The sequence below is a fragment of the Coffea eugenioides genome, chromosome 2, assembly GCF_003713205.1.
Source record: "Coffea eugenioides isolate CCC68of chromosome 2, Ceug_1.0, whole genome shotgun sequence".
Taxonomy (NCBI): Eukaryota; Viridiplantae; Streptophyta; class Magnoliopsida; order Gentianales; family Rubiaceae; genus Coffea; species Coffea eugenioides.
In genome coordinates, this window is record NC_040036.1 from 37010465 (window position 1) to 37023469 (window position 13005).

The 13005-nt window shown below is 36.3% G+C and overlaps 2 protein-coding genes and 1 pseudogene across 2 annotated transcripts; 1 reads left to right on the top strand and 2 right to left on the bottom strand.

Annotated features, from left to right (window-relative positions):
- Positions 1-466: 466 nt before the first annotated feature.
- LOC113763651 (L-type lectin-domain containing receptor kinase IV.1-like) lies at positions 467-2488 on the top strand. Its single transcript, XM_027307532.1, has one exon. The coding sequence runs from the start codon at positions 467-469 to the stop codon at positions 2486-2488; it is 2022 nt and encodes a 673-aa protein (XP_027163333.1).
- Positions 2489-4993: 2505 nt separating this feature from the next.
- On the bottom strand, positions 4994-6058 carry LOC113759636 (annotated as a pseudogene).
- Positions 6059-6955: 897 nt separating this feature from the next.
- On the bottom strand, positions 6956-10636 carry LOC113762903 (cytochrome P450 CYP72A219-like). The gene is made up of 5 exons (XM_027306534.1): positions 10354-10636; positions 8809-9026; positions 8286-8530; positions 7749-8133; positions 6956-7403 (listed from the first exon to the last, which is right to left on the bottom strand). Exons 1-5 carry the CDS (start codon positions 10634-10636, stop codon positions 6978-6980), a joined length of 1557 nt encoding a protein of 518 aa, XP_027162335.1. The 3' UTR covers positions 6956-6977.
- Between the last annotated feature and the right edge of the window lie 2369 nt (positions 10637-13005).

Below are 13005 nucleotides of genomic sequence, written 5' to 3' on the forward strand. Positions count from 1 at the left end.
CTTCCAGCACAGCTGGCAACCAGCATTGTGGGGACGTTCATTTCGTAGTATTATCAAGGTACACAGGAATCAAGTGCAAATATATATCTAATGTTCTAGATGAAATAATATGACTTTTAACACCTTCGCGGAATTATGTTCAACTATTCTAAGTGATACTAAAAGCTTCTCAGAATGTGATCTCAAGATTGTATAGATTAGTCAACATATGGAAGTAATTCTTTTGTGCAGATAATGCAGTCACATTACGATGTACATGAAAGTGATGGTTTTCGGATGGACTCGTAATAGTGAATGGAGGAATTAAAACAATATTTCCAAGGGCCACTAGGCCTAGAAATCAAAACCTCTTTTCCGGGTTTGCTAGAGTCAATCGATACTGCTGATTCCACATTGATAAATTACTTGAACAAACATCGGATTTTGGAGGAATTTTCAAGCTAGTATCAGCATTGAGCCATCAGCCATGTTGGTTCTGATCAAGCTTATACTGCTTGTGGTTTCTGCTCTAGTTAGCTTTGCATCTTCCCAGGACCTTAGCATCACCTACAATGGATTCCGTTCTGCAAACTTGAGTCTGGATGGCATAGCTGAGGTCACGCCAAATGGCCTCTTGAAGCTAACCAATGCCACCAGACAAGAGAAAGGTCATGCCTTCTTTCCTAATCCTGTCAGCTTCAAGAATCCTCCTAATTCTTCTGCTTTCTCCTTTTCCACCACCTTCATCTTTGCTATAGTGTCTGAAGATCCTATTTTGAGCGGCCACGGAATTGCCTTCGTGGTTGCACCAACAAAAGGCCTTCCAGGAGCTCTTCCTAGTCAGTATCTCGGCCTCTTCAACGGAACCAACACAGGATATGACACCAACCATGTTTTTGCAGTGGAACTCGACACGATCCAAAGCAAAGAGTTCAATGATATCAATGATAACCACGTTGGGATAGACATCAACGGACTGAACTCCACACAAGCAAAGCCTGCAGGTTATTTTTCCAATGACAACGGTATTTTTCAGAACTTGACTCTTTTTAGTGGTAAAGAAATGCAAGTTTGGGTGGACTATGATGGAACAGCTAAGCATATTAGTGTCGCATTAGCTCCAATACGTGCTGGTGAACCAAGCAAACCTCTTTTATCTTTAACCTATGATCTTTCTTCAGTATTACATGAAACCATGTATATTGGATTTTCATCATCTACCGGTTCAGTGCTAACATTCCATTACCTTCTGGGGTGGAGTTTCAAGATGAACGGTGTGGCTCAAGGGCTTGATCTTTCTCAACTTCCTAAGCTCCCACGAGTTGGACCTAAGAAAAAGTCTAAAGCATTAACAATTGGTTTACCTATAATTTTGATTGCTTCCCTGTCAATTGCAATCTCTGGTGTAATCTATCGTGTGAGAATAAAGAAGAAGTTTGCAGAAGTGCTTGAGGAGTGGGAGCGTGAGTTTGGTCCTCACAGATTCAAGTACAAAGATTTGTATATCGCTACAAAGGGTTTCACGGACAAGGGATTACTAGGAAGAGGGGGTTTTGGTGGGGTATATCATGGAGTCCTGCCTAGCTCCAAACTTGAGGTTGCTGTCAAGAGGGTATCTCATGAATCCAGGCAAGGAATGAAACAATTTGTGGCAGAAATTGTCAGCATAGGCCGGTTACGCCATCGAAATTTGGTTCCACTTTTAGGTTACTGCAGGAGAAAAGATGAACTGCTATTGGTTTATGAATACATGCCAAATGGAAGCCTGGACAGGTTTCTATACCAGCAGCCTGAGTACACTCTGAACTGGAACCAAAGATTTCGAGTCATAAGAGGTGTAGCATCTGGATTGTTTTATCTACATGAAGGATGGGAACAAATAGTGATCCATAGAGATGTAAAGGCCAGCAACGTCCTGTTAGACAGTGAATTGAATGGAAGATTAGGAGATTTTGGGCTTGCCAAATTGTATGATCATGGAACAGACCCTCAAACAACTCATGTTGTTGGAACACTTGGATACCTCGCGCCAGAGCATACTAGAACTGGCAAGGCTACAACCAGAACAGATGTATATGCCTTTGGGGCCTTTTTGCTTGAGGTAGTTTGTGGCAGAAGACCAATAGAGCCGCACTCCCCAACAGAGGATGATATTTTGGTTGATCGGGTGTTTTCTTTCTGGAAGAAAGGGCAAATTCTTGAAGCAGCTGATGCAAACATGGGACTTGATTATGTGAAAGAGGAGGTGGAATTGGTTATGAAGCTCGGATTGTTGTGCTCGCAGTCAGAGCCCACAGCAAGGCCAAGCATGCGTCAAGTTGTTCTATACTTGGACAGCGCCTTGGCATTGCCAGATTTACACTCACTTGGGATTTCTGCCACTGGCCTGTCTTTTGCAAGTCAAGAAGGTTTCAGTGATTTTAACTTATCATACCCATCCTCAATGGACAAGCTATTTTCACACGCTTCCTCCTCTGCTGCAGAATCGCTACTGTCTGGAGGTCGGTGATTGAGGACAAAGCCTTCGGTTAATGGCTTTTGGGACAATTATGCAATTGATGTAATTGCTGATCAATAAGACACTGGCTTTCTGTTTAGTTTGGCATTAGGGAGTAAGTGATGTACATCAAGAACAAAAGCTAGCCATTAATGAGAATTTAGTAGGTTTAAATGAGATTGGTAGATAATATTGAGCAGTAATTGATTCATAACAAAACCTATATAGCACCATCCTGGGCCTTGCTTGAACTATATCTTCTGGAAAATGATAGTACAAGAAAGATATTTTCTGCAAATAAAACCAAATTCTGTATTGAATACTGAAATAATCCCAAATTAACAGAAAGCAGAATAGAGGATTCTGCAGCTGTCATCCACGCCCCCAAACCAATAATGTAGCAGTTTATAACTTTTGGTTTCTAAAGCTTCTAACGGATCTGTTAGGAAATTGATTTAATTTCTTTTAGGCAAGTTTTTTGTTTTATGTGAAAGTAACTAGTTTTCTAATTGATTTTAGTTACTTGGAATAGTTGTCAAGGAATTTCCTATTTGTATGAGTTTAGGAATAGGAGTTATTTCTTATTCTGAACTAATTTAGGAATTAGTACTGGTTTCCTATTGTTATTTGAGTTTTGGCCAAATAATATTCTTTATAAATAGGTGGATTAGCATACTACACAAGAGACACACAAGGGCACACAAGAGGCGAGGCTTATACATGGGTGGTGAGTGAGAGTTCTTGGAAGATGAGAGATGATATACAAGGGTTGGGGTTAGATTCAAATTGTATTTTTGTATAAGGTTTTTCTGTCATAATAAAGAATGGGTTTCTCTCCGTGGACGTAAGCTCAATGGTGGAGTCGAACCACATTAAATATTGTGCATCCCTTATCTTTCATACTTGTGACTTGTTTGTCATTAAATTGTCATGTACTTGATATCTTAATAGTTGTTTGTTCCATGTTTTGATTCTAACAAGTGGTATCAGAACTTGGTTATGAAATTGGGTTGCTCACAAGCACTTGAATTCTAAAAAACTGATATCAGAGCGGGGTTCATGGTTGGATCCTAATTACCTATTGAGATCAAGTGGATTGGCGGCTATTACCAATTGAACAATTTAATAGGTGGTATTCTTGTTTCAAGAGTTTGGTAAGAAACATTGAAGGTGAAGGATAGAAAGTCGAAAAGTATGAAGATACTTGACGTTGAATTTAGGCAGGTGATTCAAGTGTCAAGGAAAAGGTGGAGTTCAATCTTAATTTTGAATATGAATCGCTGGAGACTTTCTCACACCTCCAACGGTTGAACTTCGTTGAACTTCATCCTAGTGGCTTTTAGATTTCGATTATGTTCTTTGGGTAGTGTGATACGTGTCCTAAAGAAACAAAGCGATCTAATTTTCATGCGCCACTGATAGTTATGAGTTTTTCGTTTTAGATGGAGTCTTGGAAACTACATGTGACGAGACAGTTCTAAGGATGGGAAAAAAATATGGTGATTTTATCACTTGATTAGGGCTAGAACTCACAGAAGGGGATCCCAAGTTGCAAGTGGTGGTGAAAAGAAATCATGTGAAGAGAGATGGTGAATTGAGACATCTTCTCACGAGTCAACTGGAGGTTGGATTCGGGGTAACTACGCATGTTTATTTGTCAATTAAATCAATTTGGTGTCAGAACTGTATTAATTCGGATATATAGTTCGGTACCATATTATTTGGTAGTTGATTCGGATGTGTAGTTCGGTACTATATTATTTGATAGTTGATGATAAATGGTTATTAAAAGAAATTTTCGCCAATGTGGAGATTTGTTAAAAAATTGGTTTAATTTCTTTTAGGCATATTTCTTATTGTGTAGAAATAACTAGTTTTCTAATTGGTTATAGTTATTTGGAATAGTTGTCAAGGAATTTCCTTTTTGTATGAATTTAGGAATAGAAGTTATTTCCTATTCTAAACTAGTTTAGGAATTAACACTGATTCCTATTGCTTTTTGCGTTTTGGCCAAATAATATTCTCTATAAATAGGTGGATTGGTATACTACACAAGAGACACACAAGAACACACAAGAGGCAAGCCTTATACATGGGTGGTAAGAGAAAGTTCTTAGGAGATGAGAGATGATATGTAAGGACTGGGCTTGAATTTAAGTTGTATTCTTGTATAAGATTTTTCTTTCATAATAAAGAACGGATTTCTCCCCGTGGACGTAGGTTCAATGGTAGAGTCGAACCACATTAAATATTGTGTTTCACTTATCTTTCATGCTTGTGATTTGTTTATCATTAAATTATTATGTACTTGATATCTCAATAATTGTTTGTTCCGCGCTTAAATCCTAACAGGAACTTCCACATACACTATGAAAGTTGAGGAAAAAGTTAAGAAAGATGCTATACAAAAGACAAAAATAGGGTTCACTTTCATATTCAAGAAATCTATTAGTAGACCGTAGAAGCTCTTAACCTGGTCCTCCTCTGCCTTCTATGGCAAAGATTAGAAACTTGGAATTAGTAATTGCACAAAATGACCCTCATGAGAGTAATGACCAAACAAGCCACAGTGAAGAAAAAGAGAGACAAAGTCCCTAGAAGACCATTTCCTGGCTGCTTTGGATGATTCAACCCTCCTCAGCGCGTCCACTTCTTTCAAGTTTCAACAAGTCAAACTCAACCCCCTTGTTCTTCACCTCCTCAACTCACGTGGCCAACAATTTGCCGTCCTCTTTTTCCCTCTACAGAAGCTTCTCCAGATGGATCTGGGGCTGGAATTGTTGTCAGTGCAATCATTCCGGAAGCTTGTGCGTATTTTGTACACGGTGTAACATCATTTGTACACGATATAACACTAAAATAACAGCGAGTAGCACTAGAATAATATTTTGTGGGCTCCACACATATTAAAATCTGGACCTTACAAATTTTGTTGGCCAAACCTTGGCCATTAACTGGCAGGGACACCCTTCTCCTCTCCAGATGGCCCTAAACGTCAGTCTTGTACCTGACAGCCCATATGATCCCGAGAGAGCACAACAGGGAACACAAAGATGGGATCCAAGACCTGTGGCAGAAGGAGGCCCGGCCTGTGGAGGAGGCAGCGCTGAAGAGGAGGATGAGGGCTGTGGAATGGAAGAGGAAGAGGAAGAAGAAACAGTAGAGTTGGGAGATTTCTTTGCGGACGGAGTCGATTTAAGTCTCCTTGAGGGCTATTTTGTTGACGATTAGCTCTTCTTCCTTGAGCCATTGCTTGAGGAGAAGCTTTGTGAGTCAGGGTCTCGGCTTTCTGGTGGAGCGGGATGAAGGGGCTTCGACGCCATGATCTGTTTTTCTTTAAATTGTTTTCATTATTTCTGGCCGTTTGTATGTGTCGCTCTATTAATCTAAGGGGCAAAACTTGTAAATAATGATGATGGGCAAATCAACGCTAGAATTTTCAATTGGACAGCCGACTTTGGAAAGTCATTCCGACGGGCAATCCAATGCTATGATTTTGGGCAGATTCGAGATTATAGCCCATGTCCTATCATCTTGTCAGGTGTTGGTTCTTACAATTTGATTTTGCATGTTTCGTCTTTCATGCGTTTAAACCGTAAAAATGTCAGTAAATTACGCATAACCCCTTTGTAGATTTCATAAATTGCCATGTGATCTCTCTTAATGTTTTAAAGTATCCACATCACCCATATGATTTTTTATGTGAAGTGAAAACTTGATACAATAATAACCTCTATAACATTGCTAATTGAAGTACTAATATTATTGCCTAAGTACGAGATTGAATAACGGCATGACCACCTCTAATCTCTTTATACTTTGTTCTTATGCATTTTCCAATCATCAAAGTTCGAGAAATTTACTCTCCTGGCATTCATTTCATTAGTTAATTGAATCATTTATGGTTTTTCTTTGTCTCTGGTGAACCAGGCAACTGAGTATTGATTATTGACCAAGCGAATTCTTCACAGCTAAGTCTGGAATGATGTCAATTACAAAAAGAATACATGTTTTTAAAGGTGGTGTTTAAGTAATTCATCACTGTCAATTTTTAAACACGATTTTCAATTGCATCTATTACCATTAGCAACTGCAGATTTAGTTCTGCTTAAGATGTCATTACTTAGGCAGCTGCGCACCTTTTTGTAAGACTAACACAAACTAATAAACACATTGCTGCAGAAGCTGACTTCAAGCAAGTGAAGCCCTATGCGGACAAGTGTGACTGCTGAGTTTTTGTTCATCTGTAAATGACTTTTAACAAGAAAACTTCACAATGCTTGCTTAAAAGTTACAATCACGTTTGAGGCATTTACGAACACACATGATACAATAAATGCAGAAGGGACAAACTGCTCCATACAACTGTTGTTCACTCCAGAAGGAGTACAGGAGATCTATCTTGATTTTGGAAGAGAAGTCAAATTTGAACATCTTAATTTTTGTATCCTTACAAGCTATGGACACAAACAGCTGCAAATTACTTATTCATAATTTCATACTACAATTTGTGCAAAATCAAGTGAGCACCATACTGCGGTTGAATAGTTATGACTTCACGGGGTGCATGAGCATAAGATGGGGAGAGTTCAAAGGAGAAACGCTGGAGAACCATAGCTACTGCCAGTTTTGCTTCCACCATGGTAAAGTTTTGGCCAATGCATATGCGAGGTCCCCAACCAAATGGGAAGAACGCAACTTGCCCCTTCGTTGCATTTGAGACTCCATCAGCAAACCTCTCTGGCTTAAATTCCTCCACATCATTGCCCCATATTTCAGGGTCATGGTGCAACAATATTGTTGGTAATGATAACAGCACTTGAGCTGGTAGAGTTAAATTTCCCAACTGAATTTCTACAGCAGCTCTTCGAGCAATGGTAGCTGCTGGCGGATATAGTCTGAGAACTTCGTGTAGTATCATGGTGACCTATTACAGATGATAAACCACTCAGATTCCCCACTAAAGCTCTCCATAGCACCATTTTAAGAGTATCTGTTCTTGAGACCTCACTGGACAAGATTATTGCATAGAGTTTTGTTCTAATATTGAAGATTGAAAGCAAATAAAGATTAGTCAAAAGTAAATTAAGATCTATTTAGCAAAGCTACATTATATACATCCAAGTATTTTTTTCCTAATCAAGAAACTATAGAGTGTACGTATTCAAGAGTTTGAGGTGATTTTACATCTATGGTGGTGGCAGAGCAACTATAAAAGCATTAGAATGTCACAATGATACAACGATATATGTAAATTGTAAATAGTACTTACCAATTTTAGGTGATTTAACCCTTCAAAATCAGGCTTGTTAGTCCCAAAGTGTTGCAAAACTTCTTCTCTAGCCCGCACTTGCCAGTTTGGATACCTACTCAATAAGATCATTGTCCATACAAGCAGCACTGAGGTGGTCTCCTGCCCCGCAAAATAGAACAGCTTGCATTCATCAATAACTTCTTTAATAGTCATGCCAAAATCCTTGTTGCCGTGATTATCAATTTCTTTAGAATTGGATTCGAGTAATATACCCAATAAGTCATCAGCACAAGCTTCCCCTTCTTTCATTGCCTTCAATCTTGCATTTATAATTTCTCTAATAGATTCTTGCACATCTTTGGCAATTTGTTTCATTCTTCTATTTCTTTTTGTTGGCAAAAACCTGAAAAGAACATAGTTTCACAAACAAGCAACAAAAGATTATATATCGAACTTCATTTACTGGGTAAAGGGATCTTTTCCAAGCAATAGCATTGAGTTTAGAAGTCAAAAGCTTCTTTAGAACAGAGAAGGCAGTGAGTTAACAAAATTTACCTCCATCCTGGAATGTATATTGATTCTCTAGCCTTTAGGAAATGTTCAGACTGTTCTCTTTGAAGTTCAAATATCCTTTTTCCTTCTTTATAGTTACTTCCAAATGCCGTCCGTGAAATTGCATCAGAAGTCAGAGCTTGAAGATCCGGCCAAACATCCAACTCACAGGAGCCATTGGTTGAAACAATCTCCTCCCATTTACTCAACATCTCACTAGCGCTTGCATAAAATGATGGGACCATATGCTACAGGCAATAACACGGGAAAACGAAAAAGAGGTCATGTACAATGCTATTCCTCCAGTAAGAATTCTCAGTTCATTTTGTCAACTAGGTATCATATTTGTTTTTGCTTTTCCTGTAATCAGATACTTTACCACTTCATCACAGGGAAATCATTCGTTCCAAACTTCCAATGAACTAATCAAAGTTTCCAAGGTTTCTGGTATGACAACCTTACCTTGTAGATCTTATAAAAGATGAAGAGATAATTCATTAAATACCCAGATAAAATGAGAGAGAACCTTCAATTTCTCCACATTGAAAGCGGGATTGATGAGTTTTCTGTGTTTAGCCCATTTATCTCCATCATAGCTCACCAGCCCTTGTGTCAGCAATTTGGTAAGTGGATTAGCACGAGGCTTTTGAAAGATGTAAATCTTTGCTGTGATCTCCCTTATGTGTTCAGGGTTCATGATCATCACTATCGGTTTTGGTCCAAGCCACATGTATGAATTCTTACCTGAGAGTCATTCACCACTTGTTTCAACTCAAGATTGAACAAACATCTTAAATCAATCAAGGGTACTTAGTACCACTATCTTTATCCGTTTCTTTTATCATTTGACAACATGGATATATTGAAACCAAGATACTGGAGGGTACTTGACCTTATGAACTCCTGCCAGTACCTGAAAATCAGACAGTAATGTATACAACAAGCACGATTGAAAGAATTGCATTACTAACAATTCACAGTAGATAAATTGGACTCCTTGGATGAATTATGATCATAATATTTAATTCTGATCATCTTAACCAATCACTCAGGAGGATATAAAGGCCTCATTTATTTTTGAATACTCAGTATTGCTATCTATTTGATTCACCATGTTTGAGGTTTACATTAATCATGAGAAGATTGAGGCTTCCTGTAGTGCTACAGTATCATTGAGTTTAAACTCTTGAGACTGGAAAGTTGACAAGCAACCTAATTTAGAATAATTTGTCCAGATTAGCACATCCACCCATTTGTATTCATATGCCAAGGTTCAACTCTCGTTGCTCCAATTTGCATTTATTCTGCAATCTCCTTCATGTACTCAAAACAGGGGGAAAAGAAAATTTCTTGCTAGAAACAGCTGTCTCATTTACTGAATAGTGAAAACAGATTAGTATCCACTAGTCCAAAAAAGTTTCCTCCAACCTCAAATATGAACTGGTACTCGTAACTAAGGGAAGAAAGAAAGAAAGAAAGGACAAGACAAGATAAAAAGCCAATGAAAATGGAAAAAGAAAAGGAAATCAATCCTCACAGTGTAAGGACAAGATTGCATTATTTTGCCATATCAAGACAAGATAGAACTATCCGTATGAAATGCTTCCAGACTGATGGCGATATTTTGGGGGGACAAAGGTGTAAAGCTGTAATGAATTGTCACGTTGTACATGTGAAACTTTGAAAGTACCAAATTAAGGGCCTTAACAATTATCCCTTTTAATTATTTGAGATGCTTAGATGTATACAAAGATGCCAACACAGCAACATGTCATGTTCACAAGAGCCACGGTATACTAAATCTCTGCCTCACATTCAAAATAGAACGATCTGTGGCATATATTCTCTGGTATAATTACATTTAACAATCGTTGAGAATCCCTTTTGAAACTTCCTAAATGGTCCCTTAACTACAGTAGATGATTAACTATGACTTAAAGAAAATATATATATACACACACACAAAATTAACAGAAGAAATCTTGAAAGGTAAATTGTAATCATTGAAGAAATCCATGAACACTTGCAAAGAAAGCATCGGATGATTGAAAAAGAAGATACTACCACTTACCATACTTCTTGACAACTGCACAGAAGTGAGGAATAACTCTTGGGACGAAGTCGTCAGAGAGATTGATTGGCTTGGAGTGAGCTTCCTTGAAAAGGGTTGAGTTCTCTTTGAAGTCTCCATAGAGAAGTTTGTAAGGATTTCCTCTGAGACCTTGCTCTTTGAGACGCTTTTCCAGCTTCTTGGGAGTTAACCACGCCCAGTTGAATACTTTCCACGCAAGCACTAAAATCAAGAGCAGAATACAATAACAGAATACAGCAATTGGGCTGTATGATGTCTCCATTACAGAGGTTAAAGGTCTATTGTGATCATTTGGTCTTGCATTCATATTTATACCGGCAAGGCCAAGAATTCAGTTTTAGAGCAAGTTAATCTTTAGTCCCTAGTTGTTTAACGATTCACGTAACATTTCTATAATTTTAAAAGCTATACAGATCTATATCTATATAAATTGTAGAAGGGTTTTTTAGTTACCACCTTTCTAGAAGTCCAAAATCTTAATTCCTTTTTCGTAGATTTTTTATTTATTTTAATTCCTAAAATGTAATGAGTTGATTGCAAAATCATGATTATAGACTATATTCTCATCATTTCAAAATTTAAATTATTTCAAATCCTAACAACTTGATGATACACAAACTTTAAAATTTGAGAGGAAAAAGGAATTTTCTGATCCACATTTATTTTTGGTTATATATTTACCTTAATTTAAAATTACTATTGTGAATTCTTTTTTCTTTATCTCCAAGAGACTTTTTGACTTCTGCATGTATTATTTATGTTTTCTAATATTTATGTTTCTATATAAACTGCAGAATTTTTAGTTAGAAGCCTTCTTAAACCTCCATAATTTTAATTCCTTTTTCATATATTTTCTATTTATTTTAATTCCTAAAATGCAATGCCAATTCCTTTGTTTTAATAGATTTTCTACTCATCTTTATTCCTAGAGTGTAATGAGTTGATTTCAAAATCTTGATTCATTGTAGACTATATTCTAATCATTTCAAAATTTTAAAATTTAAATTATTTCAAATCCAAACATGATACACTCAACTTTAACATTTGAGTGGGAAAAGGGAGCTTTCATTATGTATTATCCTAATCTAAAATTACTATTTGCAAATTTTTTTCTTTATCTCTAAGATCGACTTTGGTTTCTACATATATTATTTGTATTTTCTAATATCTATATCTATATCTATATAAATTACAGAAGGTTTTTCAGTTAGAAGCCTTCTTAGATCTCTAAACTCTCAATTCCTTTTTTTGTAGATTTGCTATTTATTTTAATTCCTAAAATGTAATGATTTAATTTCAAAATCTTGATTCTAAACTATATTCTCATGATTTCAAAATTAAATTATTTCCAATCCCATAACTTGATGGCACACACTACTTTAATACTTGAGAGGAAAAAGAGATTTCCTGATCCATATGTATTTTTGGTTGCGTATTATCCTAATCAAAAATTACTATTGAGAATTCTTTTTTCTTTATCTCCAAGATCCACTTTAGTTTTTACATATATTATTTGTGTTTTCTAATATCTATATCTATATAAATTGCAAAAAGGCCTTTTAGTTGAAGCCATCCTAGATCTCCAAACTCTCAATTCCTTTTCTGCAGATTTTCTATTTATTTTAATTCCTAAAATGTAATGAGTTGATTGCAAAATCTTGATTTTAGACTATATTCTCATCATTTCAAAATTTAAATTATTTCCAATCTGGATAACTTGATGGCACACACTACTTTAATACTTGAAAGGAAAAAGAGATTTTCTGATCCATATGTATTCTTGGTTGTGTATTATCCTAATAAAAAATTACTATTGTGAATTCTTTTTTCTTTATCTCCAAGATCCACTTTAGTTTTTACATATATTAGTTGTGGTTTCTAATATCTATATCTATATAAATTTAAGAAGAAATTTTTAACAACAAGCTTCTACATACCTTCACACTCTCAATTCCATTTTTCTAGCATTTTACATTTAATTTATTTCGTAAAATACATCATGTCCTTGTTTTCATCAAATAAGAATACCATTCCAACTAACACTCCTCCCCTCATACACCTTCTCACTCCAATTAATACTCCTCCAATTAACAATTCCATTCCAATTAAAACTCCCCCAACCCAATAATACGAGATAACAACATAATTTCACAAACAACTGCAATTTACCATCTCTTTCAACTTCCTTCTAGAGAGAATGAGGAACGGGCACTAAATTGTGGAGATATGGAGAGGGAATGAGTCAAATGTGAGACCACCATTTGGGTTTATATTCCGTTTCTTGAGCTCTGATTTAAATAAATAATTAAGCTAACAATCTTACAAGGAAAATAAGGAATAGGAAATGCAATTTGTCTAACCTGAGAAATAGGGTAAAACACATAATACTATAAAAATCTATATCTATAGGTATTGTAGGTAGGGTATTTTGGATGATTAAATCAGAATGCTTATAACTCCTCATTATTTTTTTATAGAATTTTAAATTTTTTAATTGTTATATATTTTTTCATGTCTTTTGAATTTAAAAGTAAGAAGTGGCTCACTTATATAGGAATTTGATTTGAAATCTATTAATGTGAGGATAAATAAAGAGGAAAACCACCAACCTTACTAAAAGTAAAAAAGTAA